We start from the raw sequence: 19,832 nt of genomic DNA on the forward strand, positions 1-19,832 counted from the left end.
GCTTCCGCCGCCGCGGCGCCTCGGATGGCCGCGCTCCGGCTAACGCTCGCGGCCTCGCTCGCGGCCTCCCGCGCCCGGCCGCCCCTCGCCCGCCGCCCGCCGCCAGCGCCCTGCTCCGCGTCGACCGGCGCCATGGAGCCTGAGCCCCGCTGGCTGGCGGGGCTGCGCTTCGACAACCGCGCCCTGCGCGCGCTGCCGGTGGAGACGCCTCCGTCTGGCCCCGAGGGCGCCCCGTCCGCGCCGCGGCCCGTGCCCGGCGCCTGCTTCAGTCGCGTGCGGCCCGCGCCCCTGCGGCAGCCGCGCGTCGTGGCGCTGTCGGAGCCCGCGCTGGCGCTGCTGGGCCTGGGCGCGCCGCCCGCCGACGCCGCCGCCCGCGAGGCTCGTGAGGCCGAGGCCGCGCTCTTTTTCAGCGGCAACGCGCTGCTGCCGGGCGCCGAGCCCGCCGCGCACTGCTATTGCGGCCACCAGTTCGGCCAGTTCGCCGGGCAGCTGGGCGACGGCGCCGCCATGTACCTGGGCGAGGTGTGCACGGCGGCCGGAGAGCGCTGGGAGCTGCAGCTCAAGGGCGCCGGGCCCACGCCCTTCTCCAGGTGTGTTTGCGCCCGTACCCGCGGAGCTGTCCTCCCCGGTGGGGCGGTTGGGGGGGAGATTAACTACGGAAAAGTGTGACGTGGGGACGTAGGACGTGGTGGGTAGCAGAGCCCGAGCCACAGGCCCTGAGGCCAGGACAGGAGGCGAGGGAGCAGGTTCTGTGGCTCGTGGCCGCCTCGGAGCTCCCGTCTGCCTGGAAGAGGGGGGGAGGGGAGGGTCCTGCCGCCCCTCAGGTCAGGCTGAGCGTCTGATCACACAGCGCTGGCAGCTGCCCATGCTCTGTTCTCATAAACTATCCAGAGAGTTCGGAGTCAGTTCTACGTGCAGCACGTTCATGTTTACCGCGTGCCCAGCCCTGCTGCTTGCTCGGCGCACTCGGCTTCCGGCTTCCTCTGAATGCTGAGCGGGCAGTCAGCTTCGCTCCCACACCCTTTAGCACTGCAGATGCCTACTGTGCAGCCGGTGCCCTGGACCGGGACAGATCCTCGGCCCAGTGGACCTTCTCCCAGGCCTGGGCTTCCAAGCACTTGGGGACCAGCCATGTTCTGACCCCGCAGTGAGGTGGGCAGTGTCAGATGCCCATCCAGGGGCTCATGGGCCAGGGCCGGGGTCCAGATGCCCACAGCCTGAGCCAGCAGGGCACCCTTCCCGCAGCTGTCATGCCTCTCCTGTACACACAGTGTTGATAGTCTTTGCTCCTTTTCACTAAAAAAGGTCATATATTTAGCCCATATTTGTTAAATGCTTATTGAATGGCTGAAAGAATCACACCTAACTTGGCGTTTTATGTTCCAAGAAATCCCGAGGGTGTGTCTCTGGTCTGGCCCCTCCCATGAGCTCTCCCCTACCCTCCCTTCAGAGACCGAACCGGGCCCCCACCTCTAGCAGCGCCACCTCAGATCCTCAGGATCGCTGGTGCTTCCACATCCCCCAGTCTTCAAACCTTGGTGTCTCTGAAGTGTCCTGAGTGAAGCCTGGCACCCACCCCACCCTCCTGGAACAGCCTGCTCAGAGCTGTCTGCACTCGTGGCCGGCAGAAGCATTTCTGCTCCTCGGGGTCACGGTAAATGTTTATCGCCCTGGGGCCTTCACACTGTACGAGCATCTTTCAGCTTTATGTGTTCATTTTAATCATTTGTTTTTGCCATTTATAAAAAACATTTTTGTGAGAGTATAATCTGCTGTTGCAAGTTGCTTTTAATATTTGAAGACTTGAGCTGTAAGTCAGTGTTTCCAGACCTGAGGTCCTTTAAAAGAAAGAGGCTGTTTGACCCTTACCAGATGTGCACCCACCCACCACCCCCAGCATTTCCTGGGGTCCCCAGCCTCAACAAGGCTTGAGGCTAACATCTGAAGTGGTGTGAGTGGCTTGAGGCCAGCAGCTGCTCGAGTCCCCCCCGGCGTGGGTTTTGGGGGGTGCGCAGGTGGCTTCTTGCTTCTGCCTCCCATGGGAGTTGGGATTTCAGGACGGCCTCTCCTGCCAGGTGCAGAAGAGCTTGCCCTCAGCTGGGTCCACCCCAGCACTTTGGCTGGGAACAGACGTGGGCGCCCAGGAGAAGGGACCATTGTCACGTGTCCATGCGGCTCTCTGGGGGCAGGGCCACCCTGAGGCCCTGCACCCTTGCTGTGTAATCATTATTCAGTTCTGCTTTCTGCTCTGGGCACTTTGCCCCAGGCAAGGAGATAGGCAGCTTGTTTTCTGGATCATTTTTATCAGATCCACAATTAGCTTGGACTGTACTGGCTTCCTGCTAAACAGGCTGGGGGCGGGTGTGGAGTGACATTTGAGGACGGATTACAGACTAGAAGGGGGTGAGTGGAGTGCAGCTGTGGACCGAGGGTCTCGTCAGCCACGGGCAGGCACAGTCACTCTGCAGACAGCCCCGGGGTGACTGTCAGGCCGGGTTTCTAGAGGTGTCACTCACACCCAGGCTCCCAGGTGAGGGCAAGGCAGGAGGCCTGCAGAGATCTCCACTGACCCCCGGCCTAGGCCGCAGCACCCCAGACTCACGCTGGGCCCGGCTCTGGCCTCTTCCCGGCAGAGGACGTGGGCAAGCGTGCACCCTGGGCACCTTCACTCAGCCTCAGTGTCCTTCTGCAGGTGAGACGGAAGTGAGCCCAGTGTCTTCCCACCAGTTTTTGTTCTTTCCTAGAGAATTTTCCAAACTGTTTCAGGTGCCTTCCTGCCTGGGAGAGTGCTGGCACACTGCCATGCCCTGGGCCAGGCCAGGAAGCCAGGCCCGACCCTGAAGAGCAGAGATCCAAGCTCACTTTGTTGTTGTGTCTGTTTGCTGGGTGGAGGCTCTTGGAGGTCGAAGTGTCCAGCGCCCTTCATCTTACAAGGAGGGGCTGAAGACGCGGCTCATGCAGGCCAGCTGTTCTCGTGTGCTGCTACCACTTTCCTTCTTTAATTTTAAAAAATAATAAGAGTTTCCAGTCCAGCATGTAAGAAACTTTGGAAATCATCACTCCACTCTAACAAGTAAAAAGCTGAACAAACTGAAAAATCAACAAGTCTTCTTAGATCTGCAAGAAAAGTGAGGTCAGAGGGCAAATTGCTGCCCCACCCCCCAAATTGGAGAGACTGACGGGCAAATGCAAAGAATTACGAGTTACCAGAGCGGAAGTCTGCACAGATCCTTGCCCTGTAATTGGTGAATTGCTGGAGGCTCAGTGTGTACGAGTCAGTTGAAAATTTCGGGGCCCAGTCGTAAGCGAGCCCCACACTCTGGTGAGTTTTACCTCCTGGAGCTCTCCTGTCTTCTCACAGTGAATATTGGTGGAAAATCCCTTTGTGCTTCTGGCAGGAGGGGGGAAAAGGAGGTCTGTGGAGTACACCAGAGCACTCTGTTCTGAACAAGGCTGCCCTTGGGGGAAGCTAATTAACCAGAGCCTGACCTGCTGGGGTGTTATCAGAGCCCCTCGGACCTGGGGAAGGGAAATGCCCAGCTCCAGCGCCCTCTGGCGGAGAGGAGACTGAAAAGCACATATGGAAGCTCTCAGTCCAGAGGCACAGGGTCCCTGAGAGTCTGAGGCCTCCACCTGACACCTGTAACCCACCTCTACATCACTGAAGGCCTGCTTACAGTAGTTCCTTTTACCCTATACATCATGCCTGGCTATCAAGAAAAAATTACAAAACATACTAAAAGGCAGAAAACACAGCTGGAAGAGACAAGGCCAGCATCAGAACTAGCCTCAGACATGGCAGAGATGTTGGAATTATCAGACCAACACAGTTCCAATTGTGTTGGAATTTAACACAATTATGATTAATATACTCAGGGCTCTAATGGATAAAGCAGGCAGCATTCAAGAATAGATGGGCAGGGGGCTTCCCTGGTGGTGCAGTGGTTAAGAATCCGCCTGCCAATGCAGGGGACACGGGTTCATGCCCTGGTCGGGGAAGATCCCACACGCCGCAGAGCGGCTGGGCCCATGAGCCGTGGCCACTGAGCCTGCGCGTCCGGAGCCTGTGCTCCGCAAAGGGAGAGGCCACAACAGTGAGAGGCCCGTGTACCGGGAAAAAAAAAAAAAAAAGAATAGATGGGCAGGACTTCCCTGGTGGTGCAGTGGTTAAGAATCCGCCTGCCAATGCAGGGGACATGGGTTCGAGCCCTGGTCCGGGAAGATCCCACATGCCGCAGAGCATCTAAGCCAGTGCGCCACAACTACTGAACCTGTGCTCTAGAGCCCACGAGCCACAACTACTGAGCCTGCATGCCAGAACTACTGAGCCCATGCGCCTAAAGCCCGTGCTCTGCAACAAGAGAAGCCACTGCAATGAGAAGCCCGCACACAGCAACGAAGACCCAGTGCAGCCAAAAATAAATAAATTTATTTATTTTAAAAATAAAAATAAATAAAATGAGACTAGAGGAATTCCCTGGTGGTCCACTGGTTAAGGCTCAGGCCTTCACTGACAAGGGTCTGGATTTGGTCCCTGGTTGGGTACTAAGGTCCCTCAAGCCGCTCAGCATGGCCAAAAATAAATAAATAAAACCTTTAAAAAAAAAAAAGAATAGATGGGCAGGCAGAGCAACTAAGCCCATGCACCACAGCTACTGAGCCCATGCTCTAGAGCCCACAAGCCACAACTACTGAGCCCACGTGCTGCAACTAATGAAGCCCTCACGCCTAGAGCCTGTGCTCAACAACAAGAGAAGCCACCGCAATGAGAAGCCCAGGCGCCTCAACAAAGCCCACGCAAAGCAGCGAAGACCCAACAGAGCCAAAAATTAAATAAATAAATAAGTGAAAACAGAAAAAGAATAGATGGGCAGTGTAAACAGAGAGATGGAAATTCTGAAAAAGATGAAAAGGAAATGCTAGAGATTTCTAGCAAAAACACTGTAACCAAAATGAAGAATGCCTCTGATGGACATGTTGCTAGACTGGACACAGATGAGGAAAGAATCTCTGAGCTTGAAGATATCTCATGAGAAACCTCCAAAGATAAAAAGCAAAAAAAGTTAAAAAAAATAAAGACTGAAAAAATCCAAACACTCACCAAGAATTGTCGGACAAATGCAAAAGAAGTAACACATGTGTAATAGGAATACCAGGAGAGAAAGAGAGAAGGAAACAGAAGAAATATTTGAAGAAATGACTGAGAATTTCCCCAAATTAATGTTAGACCCCAAACAGATCCAAGAAGCTCAGAGCACACGGAGCGGGATGAATGCCTCCCCCACCCCCACCAAAAGACAAAAACAAAAAAACTATACCTAGGCTCATAATTTTCAAAGTACAGAGAGGCAGAAATAAAAAAAGTGAAAGAAGCTAGAGGAAGGAAACACTTCACCTACAGAGGAGCAAAGAAAAGAATCACATCTGACTTCTCAGAAGCCAGGGAAGCAAGAGGAAAGTGGACTGAAGTGTCTAAAGTGATGAGGAAAGGAAAACACCCACCTGGAATCCCGCACCCTGTGAGATTATCCTGCAAAAGTGAGGGAGAAATAAAGACTTCCTCAGACAGACAGAAATTGAGGGGGATTGTTAGCAGCTGAGCTGTCTTGCCAGAAATGTTAAAGGATGTTCTTTATAGGGAAGGAAAATGATGTAGGTCAGAAACCTGAATCCTCATAAACAAAGAGCATAAGAGAAAGAAGTGAAAGTACAATAAAAACCTTCACTTTTTCTCATCTTAATTGATATAACAGGTAATAGCTTGTTTAAAATAATAGTAACGATGCATTTATGTATAAATGAAACTAATGACACCAGTCAAATAAGGGATGGGAGGGAGGGATTAGGATTATTTTGTTATTATAAGGCACTCATACTACCCATGGAGCAGGATGGCGTTACCTGAAGGTAGACTTGGATTAGTTGTAAATGGTATATTACAAACTCTAGGGCAACCTTTTTAAAAAATTATTATTATTTAATTATTTAATTTTTGGATGCATTGGGTCTTCGTTGCTGCGTGCGGGCTTTCCCTAGTTGTGGCGAGCAGGGTCTACTCTTCGTTGTGGTGCACGGGCTTCTCATTGCAGTGGTTTCTCTTGTTGCGGAGCATGGGCTCTAGGCGCGCGGGCTTCAGTAGATGTGGCTCACAGGCTCAACAGTTGTGGCTCGCAGGCTCTAGAGCACAGGCTCAGTAGTTGTGGCGCACGGACTTAGTTCCTCTGCAGCATGTGGGATCTTCCCAGACCAGGGCTCAAACCCATGTCCCCTGCATTGGCAGGTGGATTCTTTACCACTGTGCCACCAGGGAAGTCCTAGGGCAACCATTTTTTAAAGAGTAAAACAAAACAAAAAAGTATAACTGATACGCTAGGCGAGAACTGATGAAAAAAGAAAAAGTGGAATCACAAAATGCTCAGTTAAAACCACAAAAGGCAGAAAAAGAGTGAAAGAGAAAACAAAGAGCAAGGCCAATAAATTAAAAAACAAGACCAAACTCTATATTGTCCATAAGAAATCCACTTTAAATATGAAGACACATGTAGATTAAAAGTAAGTGGATGGGGGAGTTCCCTGGTGGCCTAGTGGTTAGGATTCGGCGCTTTCACTGTGGAGGCCCAGGTTCAGTCCCTGGTTGGGGAACCATCCCGCGTGCTGCCAAAATACAAAAAAAAAAAAAAGGAAATGGATGGAGGAAAGCATACCATGCTAACACTAGTTAGCAGGAGTAGCCATATTAATTCAGAAAGAGTGGACTTCAGAGTAAGGAAAGTCATTAGGGATAAAGAGGCGTGTGACAAACTGATGAAGGGGTCAGGGAGGCAGAACAGTCCTTACTTGTATATGTGCCAGAGTACCATGAGGCAGAAACTGACAGAACTGCAAAGGGGCACAGATGAATCCACTGTCATTGTTGGAGACTCAACACCCCGCTATCAGAAATGGACAGAGCAGGGCCTTCCCTGGTGGCGCAGTGGTTGAGAGTCCGCCTGCCGATGCAGGGGACACGGGTTCGTGCCCTGGTCTGGGAAGATCCCACATGCCGCGGAGCGGCTGGGCCCGTGAGCCATGGCCACTGAGCCTGCGCGTCCGGAGCCTGTGCTCCGCGGTGGGAGGGGCCACAACAGTGAGAGGCCCGCCTACCACACACACAAAAAAAAAAAGAAATGGACAGAGCCAGCAGGCAGAAAATTGGTAAGGCCATCTTTGAACTCAGTTAACACCATCAATCAACTGGATACAAAGAACATCTATAGCCTGTTTCATCTAACAAACAACAATGGGATACATATTCTTCTCAGGCCCACATGGAACATGTATCCAGAGAGTCCACATTCTAGGCCATAAAACACACCTTAACAAATTTTTTAGAATAAAAATCATACAGCGTCTGTTCTCAGGCCACAATGGAATCAAACTAGAAATCAATAACATAACTGAGAATCCCAAAGTACTTGGAGATTATGCAACATACTTCTAAATAACACATGGTCAAAGACAAAATCTCGAGAAATTTTTAAGTATTTTGAACTAAATGAAAATGCAAACACCAAATGTATGGGGTACGGTGAAAGCAGTGCTTTGAGGGAAGTTTATAGCAGTGAGTGCATATGTTAGTAAAGAAGAGAGATCTAAAACCAATCATTTAAGCTTCCACATTAGGGAACTACAGAAAGAAGAGCAAATCAAATCCAGAGTAAGCAAAAGAAAAGAAATAATAAGAATTAGAGCCGGAGTCAGTGAAAGTGAAATAGGAAATCAGTGAAACCAAAAGCTTGTTCTTTGAAAAGATCAATAAAATCAGTAAACCTCTAGCCAGGCTAACTAAGAAAGAAAGTGAGGACACAAGTACTAATACCAGAAACTAAAGAGGGGACATCATGCAGATCATAGGGACATTAAAAGGCTAATAAAATTACTCTGAACAATTGTGCTCACAAATTTGATAACCTAGGTGAAATGGACCAATTCCTTGAAAGACACAATTTGCCAAAACTCACAAGAAAAAAATAAGGCAATCTGAATAGGCCTATATATATTAAAGAAATTGAGTCAACAATTAATAATCTTCCAAAACAGAAAGCACCAGGCCCAGATGGACTCACCAGTGAATTCTACCAAACATTTAAGGATGAAATTATTCCACTCTTTTTCGCAGAATGGAAGCAGAGGAAATACTTCCTAACTCATTCTATGAGGCCAGCATTACCCTAATACCAGATCCAGACAAAGACAATACAAGAAAACTACACACCAAAACCCCTCATGAACGTAGATAAAGAAATCTTCAACAAAATATTAGCAAATCAAATCCAACAATGTTTGAAAAGAATTATACATCACCACCAAATGGGATTTATTCCAGGTATGCAAGTCTGGTTCAGTATTCAAAAATTAATTAATGTGGTCCATCAGATCAACAGGCTAAAGAAGACTCGCATCATCACATCAGTTGAAGCAGAAAAGGCATTTGACAAAACCCAAGACCTATTCGTGGTAAAAACTCAGTAAATTAGCAACAGAGAGGAACTTCCTCAACTTGACAGAGGATCTGCAGAAAACCTATAGCTAAATCTACTTAATCATGAGAACCTCAAAGCTTTCCCACTAAGATTAGAAACAAGACAAAGATGTTCCCTCTTTCCATTGCTTTTCAACATCCCTGGAGGTCCTATAGCTAATGTAACAAGACAAGAAAAGCAAAGGCATACAGATTGAGATGGAAGAAATAAAAATTGTTTTTGTTTGCAGCTGAACATCTATGTAGAAAATCTCAAAGAACTGACCAAGAAATGAGCTCATAAGCAGTTATAGCAAGGTTGCAGGATACAGTTACTACATAGGTCAATCACTTTAGTATATCCCAGCAGTGAACAAGTGGAATTTGAAATTAAAAACAATACTGTTTACATTAGCAACCCTAAAAATTAGATTCACACCTAAGTGTGAGTTCACACTTAGGTGTGAATCTAACAAAATATAAGACGTCTACTAGGAAAACTACAAAACTGATAAAAGATCTCAAAGAAGAACTAAATCAATGTAAAGATATTCCATGTTCATGGATAGGAAGACTCAGTATTGTCAAGATATTGGTTCTTCCCAACTCAATCTATAGATTCAACGCAATCCCAATCAAAGTCGCGGCAAGTTATTTTGTAGATATTGACAAACTGATTCTAAAATTTATATCGAGAGGCAAAAGACCCAACATAGCCCTCAGAGTACTGGGGGAGAAGAACAAAGTCAGAGGACTGACACTACCGCACTTCAAGACTTACCATAAAGCTTCGGCAATCCAGAGAGTGTGGTTTTGCAACTACCGGAGCCCGTGCTCTGCAACGAGAAGCCACCACAATGAGAAGCCCGCGCACGACATCCAAGAGTAGCCCCCGCTCGCTACAACTAGAGAGAAAGCCCACGCGAAACAACGAAGACCCAATGCAGCCAAAGATAAATAAATAAAATAAATAATTTTTTTTTAAAAAGAGAGTGGTTTTGGCCAAAGCATAGATAGGTCAATGGGACAGAACAGAGAGCCCAGAAATAGACCTACATAGATGTGGATCTTTGACAAAGGAGCAAAGGCAATCCAATGGAGCAATGACAGTATTTTCAGCAGATTGTACCGGAACAACTGGATATCAACATACAAAAAAAAAAAAAATCTAGACACAGACCTGACACCCTTCATGAAAATTAACTCAAAATGGATCACAGACCTAAACAAAATGCAAAAATGTAAAACTCCTAGAAGATAAAATAGAAAATCTGGATGACCTTGGGTATAGAAATGACTTTTTAGGTACCATACCAAAGGCAGGATCCATGAAGAAATAATTGATAGGCTGGACTTTATTAAAGTTAAAACTTCGGTGAGGGACAATGTCAGGAGAAATGAGAAGACAAGCCACAGACTGGGGGAAGATCTCTGCAAAAGACACATCTGATAAAGGACTGTTATCCAGAATATACAAAGAACCCTTAAAACTCAACAATAAGAAAACAAACTGATTTTAAAATGGAGCAAAGACCTTGCTAGACACCTTCCCAAAGAAGATACAGAGATGACATATAAGCACTTTAAAAGATGTTTCACATCATGTGTCATCAGGAAAATGCAAATTAACAAGGAGACGCCATCACACAGCTAGGAGGATGGCCAAATTCCCGAACACGGACAACACAACATGCTGGCGAGGATGTAGAGCAACAGGAGCTCCCGTTCACGGCTGCTGGGCCTGCAGGACGGTGCAGCCGCTTGGGAAGACGGTGTGGTGGTTTCTTACCAAACTAAATACACTCTCACCACGTGATCCAAGGATCACGCTCCTCAGCGTTTACCCAAAGCAGCTGAAGACACGTCCACACGAAAATCCTGTATATGGATGTTCACAGCAACTTTATTCCTAATCGCCAAAACTTGGAAGCTGCCAAGATGTCCTTCAAGGTGAATAAACAAACCGTGGCCCATCCAGACAATGGGATATTAGTCAGCAAAAGAATAGAAAGAAAAAAAAAAAGAAAAGAAATGAGGCATCAAGCCATGAAGAGACGTGGAAGAAACTTAGATGCACATAGGAAGTGAATCTGAAAGGCCACACAGGGATTCCAACTCTGTGACATTCTGGAAAAGGCAAAACTATGGAGACAATAGAAGACCAGGGGTTGGGAGGGGAGAGATGACCAGGTAGAGCACAGAGGGTTTTTCGGGCCGTGAAAGTGTTCTGTATGACACTGTAATGGTGGATCTCTGTCAGACCCACAGAGTGGACGACACTGCAAGTGAACCCTGGTGTAAGCAGTGGACGCTGGGTGATGATGATGTGTCGGCATAGCTTCATCAGGTGTGACAGATGTCTCCCCTTGGTGGGGATGTTGATACTGGGGGAGGCTGTGTGTGTGGTGGCGGGGTATATGAGAAGTCTCTTTGGCTTCTGACCAGTTTTGCTGTGAACCTAAAACTGCCTAGGAAAAGAAAGTCTATTTAAAATAACAGTAATAATGAAGGTTTAGCATAAGAAAACACCCACGTGATTCAGAGCTGCCTGAGGGAGACTGGGGTCCTCCCCGCCACTGCAGATGATGCTCTGTGTCTGCGCTGTTGTAAAAGGATGTCCACAACGTAAATTCGTAAACACAGAATTGTGGATTTGCGAGCGTGTGTGTGACCCTGGGAGTAGCCTTCCCTGACTTCTGTGTGGACTTGGCCTCCTGCTGCGGGCCAGGCACCCTGTGCTGCGGTTCCAGGCCTGGAGGAGGTTAGGGGCTTAGCTCCTGGGATCGTCCAAAGCAGACTCTTTACAGTGATGTCAGAGCTGCTTGTGGGTTGTTTTTATTTTACTTTATTTATTTATTTTTTTTTGCGGTACGCAGGCCTCTCACTGTTGTGGCCTCTCCCGTTGCGGAGCACAGGCTCTGGACGCGCAGGCTCAGCGGCCATGGCTCCCGGGCCCAGCTGCTCTGCACGTGGGATCTTCCCGGACCGGGGCACGAGCCCGTGTCCCCTGCATCGGCAGGCGGACTCCCAACCACCGCGCCACCAGGGAAGCCCATGGGTTGTTTTTAAGAAGCCATTTAGGAGGCGTTCTTCCAGCCCCTTCCCTCTGTGACCATGTCTTGGTGTTGAGTGGAGCCCAGCAGTGACCTCTGTGCTTGACCTCAGACAGGCCGACGGTCGCAAGGTGCTGCGCTCGAGCGTCCGCGAGTTCCTGTGCAGCGAGGCCATGTTCCACCTGGGCATCCCCACCACGCGGGCCGGCGCCTGCGTCACGTCTCAGTCCACCGTCGAGCGGGACGTGTTCTACGACGGCAACCCCAGGCCCGAGCAGTGCGCGGTCGTGCTGCGCGTGGCCCCCACGTTCCTCAGGTAACGCCCGTCCTCGTGCTCCTGTGTCGCCCCGGTGGCCGGAGTGCACCTGCCCGGCCAGGGTGCAGGGCCTGGGGCGACCAGAGGAGATCGCCCAGTGCAGGCTCTGGGGCGGTGTGTCCAGAGCTGTGGACCTGGAGTTTATGACCAGGAGCTACATAAGATGCACCCAGAAAACGGCCTCGCTGTGCTGCTGGACGAGCGGCCGTGACGCCTGGTGTGCCCGCTTCCTCTGGCCCCTTTCACTGACTGGAGGCCTCCTGGCTGCTGTCTCCAGCGGGGCCTGTCAGTCCTCGACGTCACCACGCTGTCTGGCGTCGGGTGCTCAGTACTGACCACCTGAACCCAGAGTCGCCAGGAGGTGGCTGTGGCCGTCTGGTGGGGTCAGGTGACCCAGGCCGACCCTGTGCGTCAGCTGTCACCAGCTTTCCGTTTGTCCTCCGGGGCTGGAGGTGTCGGGGCAGGCGTTGGCCTCGTCCTGGGAGACCCGGGGCCTCCGGGCACAGCTGCACTAGTGGCCTTTGGACCAGGTCGTCTTCGCTGTGAGCTGATCTGTATCTCGTAGGGTGTTCAGGCAGCGTTCCTGGCTTCCACCCACGAGCTGCTGGTAGTAACCCCCATCGTGACAACCAAAAATGCCTCCGGACGTTAGCCCGCCCCCTGGGGGCTATAACTGCCCCACCGCTGAGCCTGCGGGTCACCCCACTACAGGACGCCGGTGACGGGCGCATCCCTCGGTGTGGGAGGCCGGACACAGAACCCCTCTCGTCCCTGCAGGGCGGCCGTGGCATTCCCGGCCCCATGCACCCCGGGAAGTGCCCTGTGTCTGCCTGAGTCACTGAACGGCCAGCTACATTTGGTGGTTTGTCCCCCCTGCCCCGCCACGAGGGCTAGCAGCACCCTCCCTCCTTCCTTACTCGTGAGGGGGAGGCATCACATTTAACCTGTTGTCAACGCGGGTCTTCCCTCCAGGTTCGGATCCTTTGAGATCTTCAAGTCCTCGGACGAGCACACGGGGCGCGCAGGCCCCAGCGTGGGGAGGAACGACATCCGAGTGCAGATGCTTGACTATGTCATCAGCACTTTCTACCCGGAGATCCAGGCCACCCACGCCAGCGACAGCGTGCAGAGACACGCCGCCTTCTTCCGGGAGGTCGGTGGGAGCTGCCCCCCCCGGGGGCAGACGCTGGGTGCCCGGCCCCAGGGGCAACTTCTCAGATACGGCTGAGGGTCGGGGTCCTGGGACAGACCCCAGGTCACTGTTGGAGCAGCATCGAGGGGCCACGTGGGGAGCTTGGGAGGGAGTCAGGGCTGGTGGGTGCTGGGCCTCCCGCGTGGGGCCTGTGTTCACGGTGGCCCCAGACACACACCCTTGGCCTCTCCATTTCCCCCAGAACTCTTAGGCGTCGCCTCACACGACAGTCACAGTTGTGGGAGGTGGCGCAGCCTCAGCCAGTGAAACAGGCAGCAGGGCGAGGGGTCGGCCTGAGGGCCGGAGGCCACTGTCCTGCACCTGTCACTCCTCGGACCCCACTGCAGCCGCACTGTTGCCTCTCGTCTGTCACGTGGGTGATAGGGGGCGGCAGCGGGGCTGTTTGAGCCCCTCTCCCTGCAGCCCAGGGCGAGGCGGGGCCCTGGGCACAGCATCTGGACCTGGGCAGTTCTCGCCTGAGAATGTGTAACTTCTTCCCTTGTTTCCACGTGGTCATCCTACGGGGCCTGAGTCATGGGAATGTCCAGGTTCCCTGACTTTTCTGGTTTGGATTAAAGCCAAAAAACAGTGAGTACATAAGAGAGAGAGAGGGTGTATGTGAGGAACAGAGCCACTGATGTCAACTCATCCAAAATACTTTTCCCTTCTTAACCGTCCTTGGTTGTTCTGCCCACAGCTGAGCGTCAGCTCACAGGACAGGACACGGTCGCTGGCGCGGGGGGCGGGGGGCAGAGGGGAGCACCCAGCGGCTGTCCTGTGCCACTGTTGCAGGTGACGCGGCGCACGGCCCAGCTGGTGGCTGAGTGGCAGTGCGTGGGCTTCTGCCACGGCGTGCTCAACACGGACAACATGAGTATCGTGGGGCTCACCATCGACTACGGGCCCTTCGGCTTCCTGGACAGGTGGGCATCCCGCCGCCTGCCAGGGGGCCCTGGCGGGGAGGCACGTGACAGCGCGGGCATCTCAAGGCGACGGGAAGGACCTGCAGGGCTGTTAACGTTTTGTTCAGTGTTTAATTCTCAGCAAGGCCTGGTCAGCCAGCCATCCCCAGAGCAGGAGTCCCTGGAGGGTTCTGAGCACAGGAGCACTTTAAACAGCACCCTCTCGGCTCCCGGGTGGAGAGTGGGCTGAAGGGGCGGCCGCGGGGGCCACGCTGGAGTGCGGCTCCCCTGCTCTAGAGGCTGCGGGGCCCCGTGGGGCAGGCAGTGGAGCGGCAGCCACCCAGGGCCTGCACTGTCCTCGGCAGGTCCTCTCAGGCAGCTCCCGGCTCTCCCCACGTGGCAGGTATGACCCCGACCACGTGTGCAACGCCTCCGACACCGCCGGGCGCTACTCGTACAGCAGGCAGCCCGAGGTGTGCAAGTGGAACCTGCAGAAGCTGGCGGAGGCCCTGGACCCCGCGCTGCCCCTCGAGCTGGCCGAGGCCATCCTGGCAGAGGAGTTCGATGCCGAGTTCCACAGGCACTATTTGCAGAAAATGCGCTGGAAGCTGGGCCTTGTGCGGGCTGAGCGGGAGGAGGACAGCGCCCTGGTGGCCAGGCTCCTGGAGACCATGCACCTGACAGGTGAGTGTGGGTAGGGCGCGTGCACCACGTTGTGGTGAAACAACATGAAACCGACCTTTAACGTCTCGGTGGCTTTAAGCACATTCACCTTGTCTTGCAACCATCACTGCGTCTACAGAACTTTCTCGTCTTCCCAGACGGACATCTGCACCTGTGAAGCGCCAGCTCCCCGGCCCCTCCCCCCACCCCTGGTAACCTCACGCCTGCTTTCTAAGAACTCGCCTCCTGCAGGGACCTCAGGCAAGGGGATCATGAGGCTCTTCTCCCCGTGTGTCCAGCTCACCCCATGCAGCACGACGTCCTACAGCAGTGGTCATCCCTGCTGTACGGACAGTCTGTGCGGGTGGCCTGCCTTTTGCTCGTCCCTGGTCTGTGGGACACTTGGGCTGTTCCACCCTGTGGCCGCCATGCATAATACCGCTGCTGTGAACACAGACGTGCCATGTCTTTGCGTTCCTGTTTCCCATCCTCTCCAGGGTGCCGCTCCGGCTAGGACGCCTGGTTCTGCGTGGCAGAAGTGGCCGAGCCAGCGTCACTTACTGTTCCTGCTCTTGGGGGAACAAGCTCTGTCACACACGAGTGTGATGCGAGCCGTTGGCCTGTGTACACGTGGCTTTTCTCAAGTAGAGGATGTTTCCTTCTGCCCCTCACTGGGTGTTTCCACACTAGGCCTCAGTTGAGGTGATCACCAGGTTTTACTTCCTCATTCACGTCCTGTCTTAGTTCAAACTGCCTCTCACGGTCTGGAAGCTGGGGGTCGAGGATCAGGGTGCCGCCTTCTGGCTGTCCTCACACGGCAGGGTAGGGAGCAGGGGCATGACCCTCGTGACCTACCTCCCAGAGGCCCCCGCTCCAAACACCATCACCCTGCAGAGCTGGGTTTCCATATATGAATCGGGCAGGGGACACACACACGCCTTGCGTTCTGGGGATAAACCCTACTTGCTCCTTCTGCTGTTCTGGTGAGGTTCCTTTTACATCTGTATTTACAAGGGACACTGGTCTGTGGTTTTCTTTTTTTCTTGTGCTGTCTTTGTTTGGCTTTGGTATCGAGGCAGTGCTGACCTCATGAATGAGTTAGGAAGCGTTCCCTCCTATTTGTCAGAAGAATCTGAGAAGGACTGGTGTTAATTCTTCTTTAAATGTTTGGTAGAATTCACCAGTGCAGCTGTCTGGTCCTAACATTCCCTGTGTTAGGAAGTTTCCAGTCTCCTTACTTGCTATGGGACTATTTAGATTTTCTGTTTCTTCTTGAGTCAGGTTTGGTAATTTATGTTTCTGGGAGTTTGTGTCATCTCTGTTATCTAAATTATTATAGTGTTTTCTTAGTCTTTTATTTCTGTACAGTCTGCAGTGATGTCCCCACTTTTATTTCCTTTATTACCTGTGTCTTTTTTTCTTTCTTAGCGTAGCTAAAACTTTGTCAGTTTTACTGATCTTTTCAAAGAACCAACTTTGGTTTCAGTGATTTTCTCTTGTTTTTCTCTATTTCATTTATCTCTGTTCTAATCTCATTTCCTTCCTTTATGCTACTAACTTTGGTCTTATTTAGTTCTTTTTCTACTTCTTTAGATGTAAGATTAGATTATTGATTTGAAATCTTTTTACTGAGAAGTAACTGGCGTACGGCATTACATAAGTCTCAGTTGTGCTACATGATTTGCTGTATGTGTATAACGTGAAATGATCACCACACAGTTACAAGTTGATTTTTTTCTGGTGATGAGAGAAAAGCTGCTCTTTTAGCGCATTTACAGCCATAAACCTCCCTCTGAGCACTGCTGCTTTTGGATCATACCTCTGAGTATTTTCTAATTTCCCTCGTGATTTCTTTGTAGACCCAGTAGTTGATTCATTTTCACATCACTTGTGAATTTTCCAGTCGTCCTTCCATTTGTGACTTCATGCCATCGTGGTTGCAGAAGACACGGGTCTTTTCAGTGTATTAAGACTGGTTTTATGGCCCAACACGTGGTCTGCTGTGGAGAACGTGCATCTGAGAGCTTGGGTGGAGTGTCGTGTCTGTTGTTCACGTTGTTTCCTCGTTGACCTTCTGTCCACGTGTTGGGTGGTGACGTCCCAACTCTTACAGAACTGCTCGAGTCCACCCTTCAGGTTTGTTTGTTTGTTTTTAAATTGGAGTGTAGTTGATTTGAAACGTTTTGTTCCCCTTCAGTTTTGCGAGTCTTTGCTTTGTGTATTGGGGGCTCGTTTGGTGCATGTTTGTAATCGTTACATCTTCTTGCTGAACTGACTCATCAATACATAATGCTCCTCTTCGTCAAGTTCTTACATAAAGTCTATTTTTCTGACGTCAGCGTAGCCACCCCAGCCCTCTTTAGGTTACTATCAGTATGCAAATCATGGGATATTTTTTCCATCCTTTTGCTTTTGACTTATGAGTCTACAGCGAGTTATCTTACTGTAGTTGGATCATGGTTTTTTTTTTTTTTAATCCGTTCTGCCAGTCTCTGCTCTTTGAATGGAGACTTTAATCCATTTACTTTTTTTTTTTCTGGTTTGCAGCATCTTTGTTCCCCAGCCAGGGACTGCACCCGTGCCCTCAGCAGTGAAGGCACAGAGTCCTAACCACTGGATCAGGGAATTCCCTAATTCATTTACTTTTAAAGTAATTACTGATAAGGGAGGACTTACGCTGTTTCGCTCTTTGTTTTCTGTCTTACACCATTTTTGTCCTTTATTTTCTCTGTTACTGCTCTCGTGCTTAGGTGATCTTTTGCAGTATACCGTTCTGGTTTCCTTCTCATTTTCCCTTGTGTCTGTTTGTTTTTTGGATGTTTCCTTGGGGGTTTTGGTGACAGTGTTTTAGCAAGTTGCTGAGGCCCTCACAGCGTCTGTCTGTGTCACGTCCTGTGCCGTCTCGACCCTGCAGCTCCTGAAGCAGGCGGTGCTAACTGCCGCGACAGTGACGAGGGCCAAGGCCCGGCCTTGGTGCCTTCACTGTATTTACCCATCTTTCTTACAGATGAAGAAACCAGGCTTGGAGGCCTTGAGAGACTGAGTGACTCGTCAGGTTCAGAGTGGGGGCTGAGCTGGGAGGACTGAGGGGAGGGCTCAGGAGTCCCCAGCCTGACGCTGAGCAGGGCACCACACACGTGTTGGATGAACACGTATGGTCCTCTGGTGATGGGACGGTGCCCTGAGCAGCTGCGTGTTCCAGGTGCTGACTTCACAAACTCCTTCTACCTGCTGAGCTCCTTCCCAGCCGGGCCGGAGTCTCCGGACCTGGACGAGTTCCTGGCCGCGCTGACTGCACAGTGTGCCTCTCTGGAGGAGCTGAGGCTCGCTTTCCGACCCCAGATGGATCCCCGGTGGGTACTGGGGTCTTGCTTCCCTAGCATTTGTTTCTGGAAAGGGAGGAACATTTAGAACGAAGCCTTTGGGAGGACGCTGGAGACGGAGTGCCCAGGCGGCCGCTCCACTCCCAGGAGTGGGATGGTCAGACCCTGGCTTTGTGGCACTGAGGCCCTCTGGTCAGAGGAAAGGATGGAGATGCTGACACAGGAATGGGGAGGCCAGGCAGCACAGGCTGGGGCATGGTGGTCTCTGCTCTGGGGAGGCTCCCCAGGAAGAGCCTGGGTGTGGGCCTGCAGACTCCAGCCAGACCAGGCTTTCTGCGCCATCGTGTCACGTCCTGAGGGTGCAGCTCAAAACCCATCACCAACGTGTCCCGTCCCATGGCAAACAGGCATCTAGTGCAGCAGTGCGGGGAGGGGCTGAAGCTGGCAGGACCTGCTGAGCATGGAGCCAGGGGAACTGGGGGAGGGGGTGTCAGGGGCTGCCCTGCCCCCAGAGGTGGAGAAGCGTCCAGCCCTGTGATCACCATGGGAGGAGCTGGCAGCAGTGAACCTCTCCCAGAGGGACTGGGTCCTGGGTTGGATGTCAGTCGGTGGGTAGCTGCCGGCAGGGAGCCGGGGCCGGCCCGGGTCAGCCTGCGGCGTCCGTGTGCCCCGTCACATGCGGGGGCTGCGGTAGAACAAGGGCGGACGGCTGGTAGCGGTCCCATGTCTGCTGCATCCGTCGGACCCAGGCTCACCCCTGGTGGGGCTGGGGCCAGGGCAGCGGCGGGGACGACGTGGCCTGGGGCCCCTCACGCGCCCGCTCCACGCAGGCAGCTGTCCATGATGCTCATGCTGGCGCAGTCGAACCCGCAGCTTCTGGCGCTCATCGGCACGCGGGCGAGCCTGGCGCGGGAGCTGGAGCGCGTGGAGCGGCAGTCGCGGCTGGAGCAGCTGAGCCCGGCCGAGCTGCACAGCAAGAACAGGAGCCACTGGGCCGAGTGGCTCCTGGAGTACAGGTGGGCCCCCGCCCCCCACACCCCGCCCCCAGTGGGGACCCCAGGGCCGCGGGGCGGGGCTGCTCTGCTGACGCTCGGCTCGGGTGTGACTCCAGAGCCCGGCTGGAGAAGGATCAGGAGGCCGCCGGCGACACCGCGGCCTGGCAGGCCGAGCGCGTGCGCGTCATGCACGCCAACAACCCCAAGTACGTCCTGAGGAACTACATCGCACAGGGCGCCATCCAGGCCGCCGAGAGCGGAGACTTCTCAGAGGCAAGCGGCCCGCCCGGCCCTCCCCTCCTGGTCCCCTCCCAGTGCCGGGGAGGCGGGGCCCCAACAAACACTGCACCCCCTGCTCTCCTCCAGGTGCGGCGGGTGCTGAAGCTGCTGGAGACCCCTTACCGTGGGGAGGGGGAGGCCGCCGAGGCCTGCGAGGTCGCCGAGCCCGAGGAGGCCAGCGGGGAGGCCGGCGGGGCAGCCAGCCGGCGGCACTCGTACAGCTGCAAGCCCCCGCTCTGGGCCGCGGAGCTGTGTGTGACGTGATCGTCGTAACCGCCTTGGAGGCCTCCACACAGGAGCCCCGAGGCCCGAGCCCTCGAGTCCACGAGGCGAGGCGGCGCCCGCCCCACCCGTCTCTCCATGACGGCAGAGATGCCCAGTCAGGACCTGACCCGTCTCTGTCCGATGCCAACTCGGCAGCACCGCCCAGCCCCCAGGCTCTGCTCCCGGCGACAGGCTGCTTTGCGCCAGGACTGCTCAGCTCAGCAGAGGGGACCGGCGGACGCACAGCCCCCGCCCACCTCGCCAGCCTGGCGGGGGACGCAGCCCCTAAATAAACTGGCAGCTCCCTCGGTCGCCTCCGCCTCCGTGCGTTCGCTCTGCCCCCGC

At 53.1% G+C, this 19,832-nt stretch overlaps 1 protein-coding gene across 2 annotated transcripts; it reads left to right on the forward strand.

Moving 5' to 3' along the window:
* Nucleotides 1–9: 9 nt before the first annotated feature.
* SELENOO (selenoprotein O) lies at nt 10–19,799 on the forward strand. Of its 2 annotated transcripts, none has more exons than XM_067698460.1 (9): nt 10–590; nt 11,666–11,869; nt 12,842–13,022; nt 13,854–13,984; nt 14,367–14,647; nt 17,829–17,979; nt 18,780–18,965; nt 19,061–19,217; nt 19,311–19,799. In XM_067698460.1, the coding sequence occupies exons 1-9, from the start codon at nt 25–27 to the stop codon at nt 19,494–19,496; spliced, it is 2,043 nt and encodes a 680-aa protein (XP_067554561.1). In that variant the 5' UTR covers nt 10–24; the 3' UTR covers nt 19,497–19,799. The 2 variants fall into 2 exon arrangements, with proteins under 2 accessions (XP_067554561.1, XP_067554562.1); XM_067698461.1 differs by having other exon boundaries at nt 19,311–19,487.
* The last annotated feature ends 33 nt before the right edge of the window (nt 19,800–19,832 follow it).

This window comes from Pseudorca crassidens, chromosome 11, assembly GCF_039906515.1.
Source record: "Pseudorca crassidens isolate mPseCra1 chromosome 11, mPseCra1.hap1, whole genome shotgun sequence".
In the NCBI taxonomy this organism is placed as follows: domain Eukaryota; kingdom Metazoa; phylum Chordata; class Mammalia; order Artiodactyla; family Delphinidae; genus Pseudorca; species Pseudorca crassidens.